The sequence below is a fragment of the Dermacentor albipictus genome, chromosome 6, assembly GCF_038994185.2.
Source record: "Dermacentor albipictus isolate Rhodes 1998 colony chromosome 6, USDA_Dalb.pri_finalv2, whole genome shotgun sequence".
Classification (NCBI taxonomy): Eukaryota; Metazoa; Arthropoda; class Arachnida; order Ixodida; family Ixodidae; genus Dermacentor; species Dermacentor albipictus.
In genome coordinates this window covers 48752556-48772381 of record NC_091826.1, presented here as the reverse complement: position 1 = coordinate 48772381, position 19826 = coordinate 48752556, and the positions used below count along the sequence as shown (strand labels likewise).

At 44.6% G+C, this 19826-nt stretch overlaps 1 protein-coding gene across 7 annotated transcripts in view; it reads left to right on the top strand.

Moving 5' to 3' along the window:
- LOC135918656 (ATPase family AAA domain-containing protein 2-like) overlaps positions 1-15770 on the top strand; it is a 60780-nt gene extending 45010 nt beyond the window's left edge. For 5 of the 7 annotated variants that reach the window (XM_065452289.2, XM_065452285.2, XM_065452288.2 and 2 more), the window contains 5 exons: positions 8532-8675; positions 11970-12175; positions 13220-13280; positions 14106-14287; positions 15368-15770. In XM_065452289.2, coding sequence (XP_065308361.1) covers positions 8532-8675; positions 11970-12175; positions 13220-13280; positions 14106-14287; positions 15368-15427 — 653 coding nt within the window. In that variant the 3' untranslated portion in view covers positions 15428-15770. The remainder of the gene's footprint in view (positions 1-8531; positions 8676-11969; positions 12176-13219; positions 13281-14105; positions 14288-15367) is intronic. The other 2 variants (XM_065452287.2, XM_065452290.2) reach the window with 2 other exon arrangements.
- The last annotated feature ends 4056 nt before the right edge of the window (positions 15771-19826 follow it).

Below are 19826 nucleotides of genomic sequence, written 5' to 3'. Positions count from 1 at the left end.
CATTCCTTGTAGCCAAATGCCTGAAAGAAAAAATCGGACCGACGTACAAAGCCTCCAAAATGTCTAGCGGGGACCTCCTCCTAGAACTGAATGATAAAGACCAAGCAGAGAAGCTCACTGACCTTACCAGTATTGGCGACGCCACAGTGACAGTTTCACCACATAGAACACTGAACACAAGCCGGGGCGTGATTTCTGAAGAAGACTTTATTGGATTGAGCGATGAGGAACTCCTTGAGGGTTTCCAAGAACAAAATGTGACAAAAGTACAAAGAATAGTAATCCGCAGAAACAACCAAGAAATCCCCACCAAACATGTCATACTCACCTTTGGAACAAGTGAAATGCCTACTTCACTCGATGCAGGTTATGTTAAAGTCAATGTCAGAGCATATATCCCGAACCCTAGACGATGCTTTAAGTGCCAAAGGTTCGGACATGCTTCACATGCATGCCGAGGCCAAGCAACCTGTGCTAAATGCAGCTCCAATGATCACCAATCAGATAACTGCACCTCTCCACCACATTGTGTTAATTGTAAAGAAGATCATCCAGCTTACTCGCGGTCTTGCCCTTGCTGGAAAAAAGAAAAAGAAGTGATTGCACTAACTGTCAAAGAAAAAATTTCGTTCTTTGAAGCCAGAAAGCGGCTATCATACCTTCCGCGTAGAAGTTACGCCGATGTGACGCAGTCGGGGGCAGCGTCACAGAGGCCTCCGGAGTCCTCCGAGCCCACGCGCAGTGGTGCCGCAGTGACTCCTCCCGCCCCCGTGATGGAAGCAGCCGACGCTGCTCCATCCTCCTCCAAGGCCCTGCAAACACCAGTCCCGCAGGGCCCTAAGATAAAGCGAACCCCAAGGCCCAAGGCATGTGTCTCGGCACCCAACTCTCGGTCTTCCAGCGCTTCAGAAAGAGCGATGGAGATCGACACAAGAACACCGGTGTCATTGACACCGAAGGACAAGCGCTCTCTTGAGCGCGGTAAGAGGGAAAAGATCCCAATAACCACTCAAAATAAGAAGGCGATAACCTGAAGGTTATCGCTCATTTGTATAAGCCTTTTTAAATCCATGTCACCTAACATCTCACCTCTTATCCTTTCCGTAGTGCCAATTCTTACCGTTTCATTTTAAAATGGCTTTTATTATTCATTGGAATTGCAGAGGTCTCATGCACAATCTAGGTGACATCGAAGATATCATCAACATTTTTTCACCAGTTGCTGTATGTCTTCAGGAAACAGATCTCGGTCCAAAAAATAGTCAGATTCTCAAAGGTTTCACTGTCGTCCGAAAGGACCACGAATGTTCCACCCGTCTGTCAGGCGGAGTGGCTATAGTCGTGCAGGGCGGCACTCCTACCCGAGACGTCCAATTAAATACACCTTTAGAAGCCATAGCTGTCACCATTCTATCTTACAAAACCATCACCATTTGCTCACTGTATATTCCACCCCACACCCACTTCACTACTAAACAATTAGAAAATTTAACAGATCAGTTACCAGAACCATTTGTTTTAGTAGGGGATTTTAATGCTCATTGTACACTATGGGGGAGTGTCAAAACTGACCAAAGAGGACAGTTGGTTGAAGATTTTATTTTATCCAATGACATCTGTCTCTTAAATTCAGGCGTCCCGACCTACTTTTCACCAACTTCCCGCACTTTTAGTTGTCTAGACTTAGCTATTTGCTCACCTTCACTTTTTACTGATCTTAAATGGGAAGCTCTCGACACGTCATATGGCAGCGACCACTTACCCGCAGTCATCAAACTCCTATCATCACCAAAAACCCTAGTAACTAGACCACGTCAATGGAAATTACAGCTCGCGGACTGGCCGGTCTTTATGGAGAACGCGATACTAGAAGATGTCTTTTCGCCAGAGCTAAGTATTGACAAACTTAATAAAAAAATCACTGAGGTTATAATCCGTGCGGCAGAAAAGGCCATACCCCAGTCATCAGGTATTGTGCACAAAAAGCTAAACCCCTGGTGGACGAAGGAGTGTGCTGACGCTAAAAAAGCACAAAATAAGGCCTGGGGAATCCTACGAAGGTACCCTACCTATAGCAACCTGTTAACTTTCAAACAAGCCAAAGCCAAAGCCCGGTTCATTCGTAGACATGCTGAAAAATCATCATGGCAAAAATACATCTCTTCAATTAATAGTTCGGTAACATCAAAACGAATGTGGGATCAGGTGAGAAAATTTAGAGGAGAGTACTCATCTTACACAATACCACTACTTACATCCCCAGGCACACATACAACACTACAGGACCAAGCCAACTCATTAGGTGAACACTTTTACAACATTTCCAGCTCGGCAAACTATTCAAATTCATTCTTAAAATATAAAGAGTCGGCGGAGAAACAGAGACTGCCCACCACTGGGGCTTCAGCTGAAATGTATAACCCCCTCACAATACATGAATTGAACAGAGTTCTCTCTGCCGGTAAAAAAACGGCAACAGGTCTTGACCGTGTCCACTACACAATGCTGGCACACTTACCTCAGAAATCGGTAGGGACACTTCTTAAATTTTTCAATATGATATGGGAGTCTGGGGTAATGCCCACAGATTGGAAAAATGCGATAGTAGTGCCCTTTCTAAAATCTGGTAAACCCGCAACATCCCCTAGTAGCTATAGACCCATTGCGTTAACAAGCTGTCTAGCGAAATCCTATGAGAGCATCATAAACACAAGACTCACATTTATTCTTGAAACAAGACGCCTAATAGATATGCACCAGTGCGGATACAAAAAGGGTTGCTCCACCATTGACCATCTCGTACGACTAGAACAGGAAATACGTGACACCTTCCTACACAAGCAATATTGTCTGACGGTTTTCTTCGATTTAGAAAAGGCCTATGATACGACGTGGCGATATGGAATCCTAAGAGACCTGGCTGACCTGGGAATTCGCGGCAGAATGCTAAATTGTCTATGTAATTTCATGTCAAATAGAACATTTCAAGTGCGTCTCGGCACAACACTTTCACGCACATTTACACAAGAAAATGGCGTACCACAAGGGTGCATTCTGAGCACGACACTTTTCATAGTCAAAATGAACTCTATTAATAAAATTATCCCATCATCTGTTATGCACTCATTATATGTCGACGATTTGCAAGTGGCTTGCCGCGCTTCAAATCTACCCGCCTGCGAAAGACAACTACAAATAACGATAAATAATCTGACACAATGGGCCGACAAGAATGGTTTCCAGTTTTCAACACACAAAACTGTTACAGTTCTCTTTTCCCAGAAGCGAGGTCTACACTGCACTCCAGTTCTCACGTTGTATGGTACAACGCTGCCGGTCAAAGACTACAAATTTTTAGGTGTAACTTTTGACGCAAAACTTAATTTCCTTGCCCACATTAACTCAACTAAGATAAAAGCAAATAAAGCACTAAATATCATTAAGGTTTTATCGCACAAGCACTGGGGATCTGACCGAACGTGTCTATTACGTATATACCGATTTCTTGTACGTAGCATTCTCGACTACGGTAGTGTAGTTTATGGTGCAGCTAGGCAGTCCTACATTAAGCGACTTGATCCAGTTCACAATCTTGGCCTACGACTGGCGAGCGGTGCGTACAGAACATTGCCTGTCCAAAGTTTATATGTTGACTGCAATGAGCCGTCCTTACAGCAACGCAGAGCACTACTTACACTTTCCTATGTATTACGAATTCGATCATCACCACAACATATATGCTACAGCATCGTAACACAGTGCAAATCACGGATACACTACACAAACAAACCAAACATGATTCGGCCACTAATCTTACGACACGAAGAATACTGTCAAAATTACGACGTTCCTCATGAGGCCCTGCAGGTTGCTGAAAGGCCACCAAGGTTGCCACCATGGTACAACTTTTCACAGCTATGTGACTGGACACTAACACATCTAAAGAAAAAAGACATTCCACAAGAACACATAATACAAGAGTTCCGAGCCATTCAAGAAAAATATAAAAATTACACGGAGTTTTACACTGATGGCTCCAAAACACAAGAATACGTAGGTGTTGGGATCGTAACAAAAAATTGGCAAAATAGCATTCGGATAAATAATTTTTCTTCAGTGTTTACCGCCGAAGTTTTTGCAATATGGACGGCAGTAGAAAAAATAACCAGCGACAAGCAGATGAATGCTATCATATATACTGATTCGTTAAGCGCACTCAGATCTCTAAACCTTAACTCCGCGTCTGAACCCCTAATTGGTAATATCCTAAACATGTTGGCCTATAATGAATACGGAAGAACCATACGATTCTGCTGGGTCCCAAGCCATGTCGGGATACCAGGGAATGAAGCAGCAGATAGATGCGCGTTCATAGCTGCGCACAAAGGTATAACACAAACAACACTTCCATACAAAGACAGTATCCGAGCGATTCAAAGTGGCAACTAGAATGGGACTCATGCACAAATAACAAGTTACACACAATAAAACCCCTGCTTGGAGGATGGAAGTCATGCAGTCACCAGCAACGCTTCTATGAGGTGATACTATGTAGACTTCGAATCGGGCATACACACCTGACACACAATTTTCTACTTCAAAACGAGAACCCGCCAACTTGCGAGAAGTGTCATGAACCTCTCACCATAATGCACATTATTATGACATGTCGAAACATTGAAACACAGAGACAAAGGCTTTTACAAAATCTCTACAACTTACACATACCTTTGCACCCCGCATCAATACTCGGAGATGAACCGCTAGTGCCCTTCACTGACTTGTTCAGCTTTTTAGAAGAAACTGATATTTTGCACAAACTCTAAAGTATCGCAGCTTGCGCTGCTTTAAGACTTGAATTCCTAATATCTTGTGGCTGGCGCAGCATGGCCTTAGTCGCTTTTGCGCCATTAAACCCAAATTAACTAACTAACCCGTATACTTAGATTTAGGTGCATGTTAAAGAACCCCAGGTGATCAAAATTTCCAGAGTCCTTCACTATGGTGTGCCTCGTAATCATAAAGTGGATTTAGCATGTAAAACCCCCTAATTTCATTCTTACTGGTGTGCTGCAAATAAAATTGCAGTTTTTTGACCGTTTGGACATTTCTTTCCCAGCAAGCACATGTTTAAGAGGATTTTGGCAAGTGTGCAAGATGAAAAATTACTCTGTCATGATAATCTGGGCATGCCTGTGCCAATAAACACTGCAACCACTTTGATATATGTGCAAGATGCGAAGATGCTGTGTCATGACAAGGCTCCAATCATGAATCATGGCTCCATTTTCATAAAGAGTCAAAGGTGTTTTTACTAGGGCCATTACGTTGCAAAGGGGGGTGAAATACAAAATTTAGGGGCACGTTCAAGCATACCCTGTGGTCAAAATATATTTGGAGCTCCTCTGTGGCATGCCCGTAACTAGATTGTAGCTTTGGCATGTAAAACCCGAGAATTTAATTTTTTAAAAATATTTCTTGAAGGCTTTTCTTTAACTGTTCTCAGCCTTTGCCATTGGCTTGCCCACTGCCACGCTGCAGTTATCTACGGGATCGGTTGGTCAGGGCTACAGGTGGCATGCAAATAATGAAAAGAGTCGTTAAAAAGGGGCCCTTGGCCATGTTTGTGGTCGTCAGGTTTCCACCATCGTGTTGGTGCTTCTGTGAGTGTTGATCTGTATACACAGGCACACAGAAATTGTTTGCAGTAAAAAAAGAAAATTTTTTTGCATGGCACAATGGTTCGTGTACTCAAAATGAAATGCTGATAATGTATCCACAAAGTATATGTGCTTGCTGAATGCAGTAGTGTAGACCGCTGTGGCCACTTTGTGCTTTGCTGTGTCTGTACTTTTTTTTATTATTATTTTTATTTGTGCAACTGGTTCTTTGTCAACATGGCTTTTAGAATGTCTGTGCTACACGTGTTCAATATGATATTCAGGGTGTCTAGCAAGCGGGGACAAGTGGGAGGACAGGGAATTGTTGGGAGGGAAATTCCAAGCCTTGCGCGAAATGCAAAAACACCCGTGTACTTAGATTTAGGTGCATGCTAAAGAACCCCAGGTGGTCAAAATTTCCAGAGTCTCCCACTACACCGCGCCTCTTAATCAGATCGTGTTTTTGTCACGTAAAACGCCATAGTTTAATTCCAAGCATTGCATTGAAGCATTGTTGAAATGCCGCACTGATGTGTGCAAGAAATGAACTGTGCCAGTGAAAATAATGTGAAGTGGGCATCAAAATGTGACCACGCCATACATTTCGACATACAGCCATACTGACATGCTCAAGTGTTGGCATGTTCACTCTTCCCACCTAGCACAACCTTGAATCTACAGTCATCGTACTGTCGTTTCAAGATACTAGTAGGCTGAAGTTAAAAAATTGCCCATAAAACTAAATGGAAAAATAAAATGATTTGAGCGAAGCTAGTAAATCAGCCTTTCACAGTACTAAATAATAGGGGTGTGCGAATACTCTGATATCACTGCAACAAATTGATAGCGAATGCTAGAATAATTCGATGCATAAATCAAATATTCACTCTTGAGGCCCACGTTGCGCCATATGTCACATGTGCCGCAGAGCCCCTCGTGCTCAATGCCGCACAGGCGAACGCAGAACATGGGTCACGCCGGTGGACACGCTCACAGATTTTGTTGTTTCTGCGAGTGCTTCTGCCTTACGCATGTCCCCGCGTTGGCCCGATACAAGGGTTGCACAAACAGCACCTAAATGCCGTAATCTGCAGAACGGCACTGCATTGGCTGCGGCCACCTCTGTCAATAGATCCAGGCCAGTAAGAGTGATCGAAACTATGAAGCAACGCAGGCAGAGGGAACGACAGCAAATAAAGTTGCGGCGCATATTTCGGGAAGTGCGAAAGGACGTGAAGATTGGGCCAATTAGACGCTGGAAGGCATGCAGATTATGTGGGAAATCGTTCTGTGTTGAAAGATTGTGTTCGAATGATTCAGAAATCATTCCATGGGCTAGTCCTTTTCACTGGTACGTATCCATGTATCAGGATCCACGATTCAAATGAACAAAATTCCTCACTTGCCTGTCTGTCTTGCCTGTGACACAAGAGGCACTAATAAAGAAGCACTTGTGCCATCTTCAATCATGCCTTTGTAAATACAGTGAAACCTCGTTAAACTGTAGTTGGCCGGAGCTTGGAAAAAGTATGTACTAAACAGTAGTGCTGCCTAACCGAAATAGCATGAGATCACTCACTTATTTGTCAAAAACGGAATCAGAGAGAGTGCAATGAAAGGGCAAAAAAACATGCAGTATTTATTCACTTCGCACGACAAGTGAATCGCCTGAATCGCCCTTGCTGTCGCTTTCCGTGTTGTCCTCATCACTGTCGCTAGTCGACACTTCGGCAACAACAGAGGCAACGATGGCGAAAAGTCTAACCTTGTAGCCGACACGGCCGATATCTCTTCGCGGTCGCAGCAGCGCTGCCGAGCAGCCTCTTTGCATTCCAAATGTTACACACCGTAGCCAACAGTAGATCCCTGTCGCGTGCCAGCGCTGACTTCTTTGTGTCACGTTCGATAGCACGAACGATGTCTAATTTTTCTTCTATGCTGAGCACCTTGCGTCTTTTTTATCCAAGATTTGGCATGACACAAGTCCTTGTTTGCACGACGCCACAACGCTCTCTGGCACGGGGGCATGGCGCTGTTATGATGCTGATGTTGATGTGGCTTCATGCGCGAATGCACAAGGTGCTTAGAGGCTGTGTTCTGATCTCTGAGGCTTGTTGTTCTGCCAGGCCGCCCGATGGAGACGGCACACCGCCTTGTTTGCACAGCGAAAAGTGGAAATGCTACGTGTTAACCAATATGTACGTAATAAGCTGGTACAGTTTGTGCGGATACAAAGCAGATTATCTTCAATGGCCGCCAAGTCGGGAATTTGACTTTACAACTTTTAAAACGAAACTACCGTTTAAGCGGGTACGGTTTAACGAGGTTTTACTGTAGGATCAGGAACCGGACTCTGCCATTGTGTAACTATTGCATGGGTGTGATTGAAGTTGTGGATGCAAGAGAGCTTTGGCGGTATTCCTGGGTAATCGCTTTCGGAGACGTGTTCACTTTAGTGAGATTTCATGTGACCAGCCCTGAATGTGTTGGCGTCTGTGGTCAAGAGCATTTCTGCCACATGGCCAGGACAGTGCGGTCAGCATTGTACCAGGAACGCAGACGCGTCTAGTGCTGGTTGTATGAAATCTCATTAAATTGAAGCTTGACTGATGTAGTTCGAGACAACCCGGAGGGGTCATGTTATCGGGAAAACTGGATTTGCTAGACACCCTGAGGGAAGGTTGCTTGTGCTCATTTGGCCCACTCTAGCGCGGTGGCTCCTGCCAGACCGCTTTGTGGACCCATGTTTAGTCGCTGTGGCTTGTCTGCAAGGTGTTTGCACTGCGGCGAGCGCCCTCTGGCAAGAGCGTCGGTGCGCGGTTTTTAGCTGCGGCGGTGTTGTGACACGTCTAGTGTGCGGGTGGTGCCCAGGAGGGGAGACGTCCGGCGGCGACCGGCGGGCATACCCCGTGGTGCGCCGTCGCAAGTCGCTGTGGTTTGGCAGCTACCGTCGCCACGTGACGCGGCACGCCGCTGCTGCTCTGCCCGGCCGCAGAAAGACGCCCGCTGTGATCGGTAGGGGTCTTCCTCAGAACCCTCGCCCCCCAATTTCTCTCATGTTTGCTGGGCTGTGCTTGCATGGTGTCTGGAACGGCGCAGATTCGGGTTTCCTTCCCTGGTGGTGGTTCACTAGGGGGAAAGCTCTTGACAGAAGAGGCTTGCTTTCAGTTAGGGGCTGTATGAGATCATATGAGCCACGAAAGAAGCCAAGGATGACGGGAAAGAAAGGTGCTGTAATAAGCCAGGGAGGGGAAAAGGATTTATGAGTGCAAAATTGCTATCACGAGTCATTGGCCATGCACAGGTAAAATGGCACTTGCTTCGAGCTCTATGCCTGCTTGCTTGGGATTACGACTGCACCAAGTTCTATGTGGTTTAATCGCATGCCCAGTAAAATGACAGCATCAAATTTATTGATTGGCTGGTGGTCCACGACTGAGGTTATATTGAGACGAAATCGGAAACCTTGCCTTAGTGTTCGAGGCAACAGTGTGGTATCTTCAAAGCATGGCTCAATTATTTCTAATGCAGTATGCATTTTATGCGAATCTGCAACCCCTTGAACAAAAGTGCTGGTCACGCCAGCATCTGCATCCTGTTTAGTTCAGCTCTGGATGCGAAAAAGGAAAATCGATTCATGGTGTCACTGGAAACTTAGATGCCAGAGCTTAGCACTCGGAGCGATTGTGGTTAGAAGGCTATAGGTCATCTTGAGACCAGAGGCGCGTTCTGATTCCATTGGCTTACTCTCCACTAAGCATTGCTCAAGCCTGCAATTGCACTCTGGTGTATAGCTTAAGCTGTGCAGAATGCTATGTTCGCAGCAGTCGGCAACAATGCGCTTTTAGTTCGGATGGGCTCCTCACTAAGAATGCAGCAAGCACGTTATTGATAACCACTTCCACTTGAGTAAGGGCCGCACTCCAAACTTGGCAGCCCAAAATTTGAAAGCAAGAATGTAAGCTTGTCTGCTCTCGGAATGTCTTGGGCATTGTTGTGAAAAGCTTTAAATCAGAAGCATATCTAATGCCTTAGATGGCACGGAGAACAACTGTATCCACAAGTGTGCTGCACCAATCGGAGCCCGAGTCGCCGCGGAAGTGAAGGTGTTGAGGACTAGGTGGGCACCAGGTGCATGCATGCGTGGAGAAATTAATCCATTGTGAAAGCAATAGCATTCACCGTTTCTGGTGCGAAGGTATCTCACGGATTGTGAACAGGGGTGGGCCGTTTCTCCAAGGGCCGCACCTCGTCACGATTGCGGGTTCGGTGGGAGGGGGCAAGAAAAAGGGCAGCATTTATGTAAGTGTATTCAGTAATGCCATTGGCATCACATTGAGGCTTTCTGCATAACACTGCATACTGCATTGGGCACCCTTTGCCTGAGCGGAGTGGGCCTTACATTTATTTTTATTGATTTTCCTTTCTGGTCCAGCCGAGACAAACCGCAGATATATGTTAGGCTTTTTTGGGGAGACTGAGCTCTTTCTTCTGTCACCTGGCATATTGCCCTTTTCGGTTAGTGCTGCACTGACTGTCCGTTCTGTTTGCAATTGACAAACAGAATGAAATAACTGTTAAAGGATAGAATGGCAAATGTAGTCCTTTCAAGGGATGAAAATCTGGCCATAGCAGAGGGTCATGCGATGGTGGTGGCTGTGATGGAGGGCCCTGCTTCTGGGTTCCTTGCTATTTTATCCTGTATAATCACTAATGTGTTGCAATCTTTGTTCATGTGAACAAAATCATACCAACTGCTGAAGTTTCACACTAATACTTCTGAAGCATGGGAAACTCATGGCTATCAAGCATTACATTATTTATGTAAAGGGACTACGAATACGGTCCTGCATTACATATTGTTTTATGATGTTCTCGCTTTCTGCTTGGTGCAGTGCATCATATACTGTTGCAGTACCTGCATGCAAAAGTGATCTCATCTTCTCAGCGAAATTTTCAGTGACGCACACATTTCTCTTTTGTGCTACCTCAGAATTTTAGCTATGAATTTTATGATGTGTGGGGCAGCAAATGAGCAGCAATAATTATTCTTATGCTGGTAATGGGCCCCTGGAGCTGGTCAGACAGATGACCTGAATTTTTGCTTGGCATCCGAACCTGATCTGTTGGCTGGTCAGGTCAACTTAATATGATGGATTTATCCGATTCTGCTAACCAGAACTAATATTCTTGGTCTAAACTGTAGCTAAAGTTAGGACTGACATTCCTGGTCAATTGCTTGCAGCGATATCTCCGTAATGTATACTAAAGGAAGTGTTTCAAGTTTGTGCTATGGCCAAGTGGAGCAGAACTTAAGCAGTGAGATTCGGATGAGAGCTTGATCTGAGCCTAAGCTTAATCCGAACACTTGTCTGCCAGTTGGCAAGCGCTAGAGCTTCCACTTGCACATGAAATTTTGGTTCGCAATTGAGTTGTAGTTGGCCACTTGGTTGTTCATCGTCTAGGGTTGTTTGACCGCATTGAAACCGCAGTGTCTGTGTCATAAGCCGGGGGAATTGTCGCCGCACACCGCCACCAGCTCGGCATGAACCTCCTTGGTGTTTGTGTCCCTTCAAAAAGAGAAAGCAGATCATTCCTGGTGCTTCAGTTAAGTTTCCTGGTGAACGCTGCCATTTTTGTTTCGATGCTCTAGCATTGCTTCGCGATACTGTGTAGAGCAAAATTTTTATATTCTTCTGCAACTAAAGAGGCTTGCATTCATTCTCACGTGCATCATTGTACGCTTGTTCCAAACTTATGGTACCGATAATACGAACTTTATGAATGTCCCTCCTAGCATCTGATAGAAACATGTAAGGCCTGTTTTCAAAATGAAGCTTTTTTGTTGTGCATTCTCTTTTTTGCCCAAAAAGGCAGCAAAGGAAGCCAGAAGTACATACAGCTGCTGCAAGTAGTGACTCCAGCAAGCAGTGTTGCGAACATTTTGTTTGAAAGGGGAGATGCTTTATGGCCAAATTTTCACCATTTGCCAACTTTTTCTTTTTGTAGGCACCAAGGTATTTTTCTTTCAAAAGAAAGGTCTGTCTTCCTGCATGAATGTTCGAGAATAACCTGCATGAATACGGAATTTGTAGCAGCTACCTTTTTTTTTGAACCAAACTAAGGAATTTTTAGTTTGCCCCAGTAATAGTTTGTTGCCAGGCACTGTGAAACGCCAGAGGGCTGTAAATTAGTTGCCTTGTGCCATGTAGCTTTTCTTTCGTCACAAATCTTTATAAGCTGAGCATATCGTCTTGGCATTGTGGCTCAACACAACGGTGTGGCATAACAACTTCGAATTTGGTGCAGATAAAGTTGCGCCTAGAACTTCAGCTAAGCGACGGCGGTCGTCTTCTGATGGAACGGGAAAGAACTGCAACACGCCACAACCAGCTGCCAAGATTGCGGCGAAGGACAAATCTCCGTCGACGGAAACCAGGCAGGCAGCCACACCCACGGGGTCAAAGAAAGTTGGTCCTGACGCTGCGGAGTCCAGCAAATCACCACAAGAAAAGGTGAACAGAATGCTTTCACATTCTCGGCACTCGATGCCATATTGGTGCACCTATGTGGCATTTGACGAATTGTGGGATTGGGCAGGAATGATTGTCTCAGGGAACATTTCAGCGCCTATCTGTTGCCCGACTTCTAAGTGAGTTTCACAACGCTGCTACTACCATGAGGCTGTCCACGGTCGTGGTTTGTGGAGGAATGAGCTTAGAAACCTTGGATCGAAGCACATGGTTTGTTGAGCATGGCTTGGCGTTTTGTCCTTTATAGCAGAAGTGGCCATTATGACTCAGTAAAATCGGCACTCAGAAATGTTCAGCCGTGTTTGTAAGAGTTCCAGTTCATGGAACTCAAGTCTTTCTACTGGAAAGAAGGTTTTTACATCAATCGCTGTTATTGGAACTCTTTCCTGTCGAAAGGATAACGACGTCAGCAGTGTGGTGCCCAGCTTCACACAAATTAGTCACTGCAATGTCCTCAACAGGTAGCCACAAGTTTATTTTTAAAATACAGCACTTTTCAAAAATGTTCTGTCAAATGCACAAGTTGACCTTTCTAAGTGGATTATCCGAGGAGGCAGGCATTATATGCACTGAAAGTTACATTGCTCATTTAGTATTGTCTCTGCGGTTAATACCACCCCAAAATACTAGAGAGAGTCTTTTGGGAAACAGAAATGAGAGAGATCTTAATCAGCAATTATTCCTAAATAGCTATCTAGGCATTGCAATTTGCTGAGCAAGTAATGTCCACTTTTACAGGCACTTTACCTGAACCAGCCGAATCGTACTCTTTCATAAGTGATTAAAAAATATGTATGTAAACTAAACAAAAAAAAATTCCGTATTTACTAAATATATATAAGAGCCTGCTAAAGTTTTCTGCATTTGTGACTACTACTGTGCTGTTATTTAACACAGGACCGAGATTTTTTGTCTTGTCATTACATTTGCACCTTCTGAGTGACTTGCTTGTTAGCAATCTTTGTCTTTACTAGCAACTGGTCAGTGCTGTCGGTCATTTGTTCATTTTTGTTTTGTTTATTATAGGCGGCACGAGTAGAAGAAAGTGAAGCAGACGATGTGACAGAAGATGCATCCTCTGTTGAAGGTGAGATCACCTCAGTGAGGCCTAATAGCAACAGTATTCATCTGGAGCAGAGCGTTGCATTTGCTCACCTAATTTCCATCGGCTGTATAAAAACCTGCAACAAAGTAGTGTAAAGTGTCCCTTCCGGCAGTGGCATTTCACAGGCATTCCAGCATGATTGATGACCGGGCCAATGTTTTACTCCAGAATACCAAATTACTTTTGCTCTTTGCTCTTGAAAACTAAATTTTTTTTTTTAACCCTTGAAAAGTGGACATGTTCGCTGGATGTGGGTCACTGCAGTTATTCCCTATGTGCAGGTCTTTTCTACAGTGCGTAAGCGACATCATTGCTTAGAATCGACGGTGAAGAAATGTCTCGTTGCTCGTGGTTTAACAGTTCGTGGCACCATCTCGATGCAAGGAAGTTTACACAGGGCACAACTTACCGCTGACTCACCGGTGGGTCATCACGTGCAGGAATTGTGACTTGAAAGAAAAAAGGAAAATGCGCGCAAAGAAAAACACCAAGATTGAGTATTGGAAGGGTAGTCGTCACCATGACCAGTGTGGCCTGTCTGTCGGGACTGTGGCAAACGGTGGAATTTATGAACTGTTCACAAATACTTAAATGGGAAAAAACTGCGACAAAGAATCAACGCGCAGGAAAAATAAATTGAGTAGGGCTGTGTAGCAGTCAGAAATAAAACTTGGCAGCCATGCAGTTAGAGCTCAAATCGATTCCAACTGTGTGTACTTATGTCAGGGTGTTCATCGGCGCAATGTATTGAAGCCAGCTCTGAAACTGCTTCAATGTGCTCTTCTCGTCTAAATGGTGCTGGCCCAGCAGAGCCCACCACAACGGCACAGGTGCTGCAGTTGAACCGGGGCTGGCTGGAGGAGCTTGAGGACAGGACAGTGAACCAGACAGAAGGTGCGACCGTGGAGCAGCTTGAAAGACTGTACTGCGCATTGCTCAACGTTGTGCGCCGTCACCGGCGCTCCTGGGACCGTAACGTCATGCTCCTGGTAGGTGGTGTGAATCCCTTTCAACCTGCTTATTTCTTTATAAAGTTATCACATGGGCACTTTAGATCATAGTCAAGACTGATTGGGCCCAAATTTCTCGACCATGGCGGGCTCCCCTCTGCAGCTTGTGCGAAAGATCCAATCACAATCGAGATAGTCAATCCCATTCGGGCTCAAAAGTGCATTTGATGTGCATCACCGTATTTTTGCGCGTATGACTCAGACCGAGATTCAAAAACATTTTGCAGTAAAATGGGGTGCGGGCTATACGCGCATTTCGCCCTGAAGTGTGGCTTCAAGGCAAGGTTCTCCGCTATGCAAAGTTTCGTCCTTCCCTAGGGAACCCGACCCTCTTCCAGCCCTTGCATGTAGAAGCTCCCTTGTCCCCTCTTTCATGATTGCCCATTCTCCTCTTTACAGGTCACCATATTGTGTTTAGTAGTTGGGGAACAGCGCACGCGGCGCTGACAAACTCGTACGTTGCCTGTTACCACGGCACTCCCTCCATCCGCGCAAAGCACTGGTGCGGAGCATTGTGGTGCAATTAGCACTGAGATGCTAACAAGTACTTTGAGAAAAACTTTGTGCAGTGAAAGCGAGTTTCGGTTTATGTGTAATGTGCGCAGAAACCAGTTCTGGTTCTAGTTGGCAGTTTTGGAGTGCTGGACATTCATCTTGAGCGAAGTGTTTCCAGATGAAAAAGTCTCCAGCTTTATTGTGGGGTCTTCTTGCAAATTGTTTCTAAACGTTATCGGCATTTCTTGCAAACGCCTATGAAAATTTTGCTTACTGAACTGATTTCTATGAAGCATGGGGTGCCTACAGGTTAGCCACTGGATGATGTAGAGAGGGGGGAATAAATAATAATTTAAAAATTAAAGCAAATTGTTAGCAATCAATCTCAATTTTGGACGATAACTTGGTTTTTAAATTGTCCCATTCAAAGAGTCTTGCACTTCAAATTCGTGCTAGCTTCTAGCTTGTGAATGCTTCTTTTTTTTTTCTTAGTTTGCTGACTTGTTCAAATTGAAAATAAATTCTTGGAATTGAATCTGATTGCCTTGGTCCACCTGCTTGCAGGAGATGGCCCAACAGCTGGATTCCTTCAGGAGCCTATTAGGCTGCCAAACACGGACATAGCAGCGGCTCAAGCAATCTCACTGCCGCGACGTATTTAATGATAACTGGTGCGAGAGAGAGGGAAGGGACTGCCGTAGCACCAGCCTGTCGCGACGAAGCTGTGGGCAACGCACTACCACTGCAGCACTGCCAAACCAACGGGTCCACCTGCGCCGATCATGCAGACAAATGCAGCAAGATGCGTGACAAGACATTCTCGCAGTTCAAGACCACATCATTTCTTCTTCTGAACTGATGCCTTTCTAGTACACTGCCCTGGCCGTTGAGAATCTTCTTTCTCTCCGGTATGATGCAGATGGACAATATTAAAATATGCTGCCGTAGTTCTTTTTCTTTCTCCCAACACCATGCCTACGTGTGCGTGCCTGTGTGTGTGCGTGTACGAATGTGGCACCTGGGAGCCTTTTCCTCCTGTGGTGCCTGTCATATCTGTCTGGATCGTATGTTGAGAAAACTTAACATTTTCATTGTCATCTCCTTGTTGTCTCTTTTTTTTTTCTTTTTACCTTGTGTCTGTGCTGCGACCGGAAAGCTTGCCTCGACTCTCAACAATTAAGCGGACACAGCCAAGTGGTTTGACTCATCACAGCCAGATGAAATGAAGTACCTACCGGGGTTCTGCTGGTCCACGCTCCTATGTCAGTGGGGTGTGGCTTTTATGTCTTGTTGCCGCCCTAGTGGCGGCACAGTCGAACATCTGCACTTTGGAGACCATGAACTGATTCCTCATGGTGAACAAAGCGGGTCTTGCCTTTGTAACACCTCATACAGGATTTGAGCTGGAGTGGGAAGGTGCGAAATTGTACCCCTGCGCTTGTTTTAGGCCCATCACAGGCATTGGGAGAGCAGCCAGCTGAGCTGTACGTAAGGTCTTGAAATGTAGGCCTAGGCTTGTGTGGCTATACTTTGAGTGCCTATTTCGTTTTGTTTTTCTTCGGCATTCATTCTGTGTTGGGCACCGCATCGTATTTGGGGGGGGGGGGGGGGGGGGTTAAACAGTTGTTGTGGAATTGACGTGACAAATAATGCACGTAAGGAAGACATAATGGCGTAAAGAAAGATCGCATAAAAGAATGTAAGAACTTAAACTCTTCTATGTGATCATCTTTGATCGTGCTGTTATGTCTCCTCTATACGTGAATTAACTAGCCTGGCAAAGAGTACCATTAATTAATGCATACCGTGATTAGTACTCCTAGATGTGTACCTGCAAATGGAACTACCGATTTGGACCGTCTTGACCACTTGGCATTCTCACTGCATACTGAAACGCTTGCAGGCCATAGTAGGAACAGTTATTTCTCGTGTTGTGTCTGTGCCTGTGAACGAAATGTGTTGTTTGCTCAACATGTCGTTTCTAGATAGTATACACATCATAGATGCCTTTGGTATGAAAGCCTAGTTTACCGGACTTGTCTTGGCTGTGGTTTTGACGTGAAGTTGACGCTGGAACGAATGTGTTGTCGTGCCTGGATGTTTACTTGGCATAAAGACGCAACTAGTCGGGCGCACCTGTTTGATAGTCGGAGTTTTGCACATTGGTGGTACTCGATATGTCAGGGCTATAAAAATGGATCATTCTGGTGCACTCTCCATGTGTAAAGTTCTGTGAATGGTGTTTTGGCGTTTATTTTATTGTAGGAGGTGGGCTGACTGCACTCGGGATTCATTTGTGATGGTTATCTTCTGTGGCATGCGTACAGGGGTAGCGAAACATTTTGCACCCTTAGAGGTGTAAAAAGAGCAAGAGGTGCATTTGATTTGTCCCATGGCTATCACTTTTACTCTTAAGGGTGTAACATTTTTGTGTACACCTTGGCATGGCATAGTTGGAAGGACGTTGCCAACACGCTAGCATGAAGGTTTCGTCCTGAAGGGTATCGAATGATGCGTCCCTAGTGCATTCAAGTTTGATGCTAAATTTAATGATGCATGGCAGACTACCTTTTCTCACAAAATGTTGGGTAAGGCCTTCTGTTCTCTTTATTCCCAAGTAAACATTAAAAGCAAGAGCTCTCACGAAGGATTTCCGTGATGGTTCATATAAAGTTGCTACCTGGTATCAATTGTCGTGGTGTGCTTGATGGTAGTTTGTGGTAATAACTATGATGAAAGTGTGAGTGTCCAGAATAGGGTTAACAATGCACATCTGGATTCAGAGGAAATAGAATCGACACAGTGTGTGCGCTGGTGCTTAAGCGAATGGGCTGTGAAAGTCGCCCACCGCCGTGCGTTGGCGAAAGCGTGATTGGGCAGCATTTACAGCTGCACATGCGAACGTTTGAGTGTGTTTTTGGACTGGCTGTGCATGTTGTCAATATTCCTTTGCTACGTTATTGTTTTCATGAACTTTTGCATCTAGAAGGGGCGCACTCGCTTATATTGCCAGTTTTGCTGGGTGGGGAATATTTTTTAAAAATATTTTTTTGTGTCGAGATGAGCTGAGTGCATTCCTCCCTTTTTTGATCTTCAGCCCTCTGGACACTATTCATTTTGTAGGTCTGTTCGTGATTCTGTGAAAGGTTCTTATGAAAATGTGGACTGTTTCTTAAGTAGCGACCATTTTCTTTCATAATTTGCAAGAACGGCTTTTCTGCTGTGCATTTGCATAGTTACGTTGGTGCAGCCTGTTTAAGTTTCAAAAGTGAAACAAGTTCTTTTTTTCTTTCATTTTCTTAAGCTTTCTGAGACGATTGCTTTTGATTGTGAAGTACTTCATTTATTTTTGGTCAGACATTTTGTGTCGATGCCAAAGAAAATAAACACATAATCTAAGGATACCATTTTGCAACACTAAGAGATTTGCTGCTACGCCAGCCACACGTAGCATGCTTTGTGATAGGACTGACGTGTCAACTTACTGCTGTAAATTGTTTCTCAAAGGTGGTCTTGTGAATTGTGTAGTCTTGAGGGAGGCTGCATGCTGTACCTTTGATTTCGTTATTTCAACTATTTCCCTTACATTCACTAGTGTGGCTGGCTATTCACTCCTCCAAGAGCACTTTGTTTTGCCGAGAGAAGGGAAGCACCTCCATTACCAGGCACCATCACTGGCTGCAGTTCTGCAACGGAATGCCCGTTGGGACTAATTTAAACACTCGCACGCAGAAACTGCTTTTTTCTTGACCCTGTATAAAGCTTCCCAGCCTGTGTTACAGATGCGAAAACTGAAGCCTTACAGCCTTAATGTGGTTGCGAGTGGTGTAGTGATGTCCAGCAGTAAACGTGTCGCACATGTTGCACAAGCTGGAATCAAAGGGCCAAGAGCGTTATCCACATCTGTGGTTTTTTTGTGGAGGTTAAGGTTTAAACACTGCCACGAACTTATTGAGCTAATAACATTAATAATGTTCAAATGCTGCTGGAAACAGTGGTCAGAAAAACGATGCCACTGCCAGCATTGCCATTTGATAGGGCCGTCTACCTCGTGTTGCAAATGAAAGAGTGAATAAAGAAATTGAGTCTTGTACATGTGCAAGTCTTTCTCTAATTGTGTTCAAAATATTGTGACTATGTGCAGTGAATTCATGTGCCAGAACTAACCGAGGAAGTGGCAGACAGTGGCTTGGGGTTTATTCCATCTTTCGAAATAGGGAAGAGTTAGTTTCACACTCTAAACCAAACTGTTTTTTGAATTTGAGTGTTGCTGCTGAATTGTGAGAATTTCATTTGATTTGATACAAGGTTAAAGAAGTCTAGGTGGCGGTAGATGTGGGGATGCAAAGTGCAGGTTTGGGATAGTATGTTTGGTCATATTGAACTAACAGCATGAAGGCAAAAGGGAAGAAACGGACATGTTTGTTCCATCATGTTTGATCCTTGCATGGTGTAATAGAGATGGAAATTGGACACTTGAAAGCGTAATTGCTGCTACTTGGTAACATTCCGTATCCACTTTTAACCATATTGATGCAGTTGTGCTGCTAGTCAATGGTCGTGTTTGCACCGAGCAAGCTCCTTTGTTAGCAATTTAATCATGAAATGTCAAATTTTTTAGAGCTTGTTTGCAGTTTTGTAGATGTCAGTGATCCCCCAGTTCTCTGCTTGCATCCAGTTGGGGCAGTACTGATAAAAAAATAATAACAGTTTCTAATTTTCAGCGATTCCCACTGATTTTTTTTTGTGTGTGCGTGTAGCACTGTGACCTAATAAGGTAGTAAGGTAGTATCCAAATAAGGTATGTTAATGGCACAGATCAAGAGTACATGTTCACAGCATAGCTGCAGAACAAGTTATTCTTCAAACAACTTAAGTAATAATTTGAGAGGCTTTGACTGCATTTTTTAAAAGTTTAAGGTCTGCTTAGCGGCTGGATCGCCATTTTTATCCAGTGAAGCGCTTCCTTCCTTGTTTACGCTAAAGAAACCCACGTTGTGCAGGCTAACCCTGATTTCCTCCA